This window comes from Limulus polyphemus, unplaced genomic scaffold (assembly GCF_000517525.1).
Source record: "Limulus polyphemus unplaced genomic scaffold, Limulus_polyphemus-2.1.2 Scaffold2387, whole genome shotgun sequence".
Lineage (NCBI taxonomy): Eukaryota > Metazoa > Arthropoda > Merostomata > Xiphosura > Limulidae > Limulus > Limulus polyphemus.
Window position 1 is genome coordinate 17,025 of NW_013667997.1, and position 2,739 is coordinate 19,763.

The following is a 2,739-nucleotide window of genomic DNA, read 5'->3' on the forward strand; positions in this document are numbered from 1 at the left end:
CTCCATGAACCTAACAAACCTTCATGCCAGATTTGATGAAGATCCATCATCAAGGGGCAAAGTAGTACAGTAATGCAAAATACAAAACTGAAAATTTGTATCTATCTCTCCATGAACCTAACAAACCTTCATGCCAGATTTGATGAAGATCCATCATCAAGGGGCAAAGTAGTACAGTAATGCAAAATACAAAACTGAAAATTTGTATCTATCTCTCCATGGACCTAACAAACCTTCATGCCAGATTTGATGAAGATCCATCATCAAGGGGCAAAGTAGTACAGTAATGCAAAATACAAAACTGAAAATTTGTATCTATCTCTCCATGAACCTAACAAACCTTCATGCCAGATTTGATGAAGATCCATCATCAGGGGGCAAAGTAGTAATGCAAAATACAAAACTGAAAATTTGTATCTATCTCTCCATGGACCCAATGAACCTCCATACAAAATTGGGTGAAGATCCATCCATAGGAGGTAAGGTAGTGGTAAAAACTGCAAAAATGCCCATAAAAACCACAAAACTGAAAATTTGTATCTATCTCTCCATGGACCCAATGAACCTCCATACAAAATTGGGTGAAGATCCATCCATAGGAGGTAAGGTAGTGGTAAAAACTGCAAAAATGCCCATAAAAACCACTACCGATTGATTCTTTTTTAAAGAAATCATTTCTAATTTGTTTTGTAAGTGTTTTAATTATAACACTACAACTTTATAAAAATATAAGCTATATAAGTAACTGTAGTTTAAATATGGAAAACTTGAACATAATTAGTTTCTTTATAAGGACAGCACTATGTTCGTGGAAATGTAAAGTGAAAAATTATAAAATGGTTTCTTTTTGACCGTGTTAAAGTCGGACCAATAGATCAAGGAAATGATCCAAAATAAAGGTGTGGAGTAAATAGTATGCATAATTATCATACATAACTGAGAATTTCAGCTTTTGGTGATTTCACTAAAACATTTCAGTTTGTTTTCTACCTGGAAATTTATTGATCGGAAACTTGCATTTTGCAGCTTTGATGGTTAACTTGCTGAATGCTGCCCGTTATTTTAAACCAACGTATTAACTACAGTGTCTGCTGTCAGTTTCATCACTGATCCTAATTGGTGATAAAGTGTATCATTTTAGATTTATGCATACTGATCATTGGTTATTTTATGACAGGAAACAATGCGACGAACTTGTGTTGGGATTTGGAAGTGCCGAGCATGTCAGAAAACAGTTGCAGGAGGAGCGTACGTTTACAGGTAAGCTCTGTTAAAAAGTGAAATTTATTAAATGTTTCTCGGTTTTGTTATCATTGAAAAAATTTGGTCCAGTGATTCCAGTACATCTGCATATATTGTTGTCACTCCTGCCTCCCAGTGGCTCAGCGGTAAGTCTTAAGGCTTGTAATGCTCAAAACCTGGTTTCAGACTTGTGGTGGGCACAGCACAGATAGCCCATTGTCTAGCTATGTGCATAACAACCAAGTTTCACTGCACTTTCACCCAGAAACAAGGGCTTGTCCAAAAAATAATGTTAAAAATGGACCATTCTTGTGTTGTCAGACATTAAATTCCTTATTCGTTGAGTCAGTTGAAGATATAATTGTGGTTAAGTTGCTCGACTTAAGGCCAATAACTGGTGATTTTGTTTATATCACAACATTTTACACAAAGGCTGGAATAAACATGTAGACATATCTCAATGAAAGGCTCCAGCAAAGGAGATAAAAGCTCTTGGAAAAGAAATGTTGGGGCATGAGAAAATCCAAAAGAGACCATGTTTTCTGTTTCTACACTTCGATGCAATTAGTTCCTATATTTTATTTATCTGTTAATTATTTGTTGGAAAGCACTTAGTATTAATTCTATCAACCAGAAACTCGTATCGTTATAACACTTATTAGTCCGTGAACTTAAAAATGTCTTAACAGTGTAATAAGACAGATATGGAAAAGTGAGTTATGTACAGAAATTAATGTATATTTCTAACTGTAACAAGAACTAAATAAAAGTGGATAGTGATCTCTGTAACTGATGCTGAATAACTTAAAGTATGAAGTAATTGTAGTGTCCCAACTTTCAGGTAAAATATATTTAAAAAATGAATGCTTCAGATTAACTTTGTTGTTTAAGTGTTTGTTTTCTTAAGAAAAATGAAAATATGTAAGTTTTACTAATTTCTAAAAATTTAATTTCATTACAATTTTGAAAAATGGATGAATTTCACATATTTTAGGATAGTTTGTTTGATTTACACAATTAGAAAGGACCTAAGACAATGTTACAAAAATTTGTCATATCCTATAGTTAAAGTTTAATTTGTGCTTAATGAGTTTCTTCGTTTATTACAGCACAACAGCAGCGGCAACAGTTCGAAGTGCTGTGAGACGACTTAGAGAAATGAAAGAACAGTAACCATTTGTTGGAACATTTATTCATTTTAAAAAAATAAAAACTTTTTAAACTCTGGACCTGTTTGTGAAAGTGATTATCTTTTACACACACTATCCTCAAATGAACAGTTGAGAAGAATTACTTGTGTTACTGAAATAAGCAACTGTGATGTTTGATATGTGTAGCTGAAAAAGGTTTAAAGAATGAGTTTTAAATCTGGGATTTCAGATGTTCATTTGAAAAAAAATAGCCTGTATGCTGTTTTGATATTTCACTGGAAATTGTTTAAATATAATCTTAATATTTACTGTAGGCTTTATGCTCAAGATTGCAGTTGCTCGGAGA

General features: G+C 33.2%; 1 protein-coding gene across 2 annotated transcripts in view; it reads left to right on the top strand.

Moving 5' to 3' along the window:
• The window catches only part of LOC106466812 (60S ribosomal protein L37a), an 18,617-nt gene extending 16,146 nt beyond the window's left edge, over nucleotides 1-2,471 (top strand). For both annotated transcript variants that reach the window (XM_022394893.1, XM_013927113.2), the window contains 2 exons: nucleotides 1,178-1,260; nucleotides 2,352-2,471. In XM_022394893.1, coding sequence (XP_022250601.1) covers nucleotides 1,178-1,260; nucleotides 2,352-2,415 — 147 coding nt within the window. In that variant the 3' untranslated portion in view covers nucleotides 2,416-2,471. The remainder of the gene's footprint in view (nucleotides 1-1,177; nucleotides 1,261-2,351) is intronic.
• The last annotated feature ends 268 nt before the right edge of the window (nucleotides 2,472-2,739 follow it).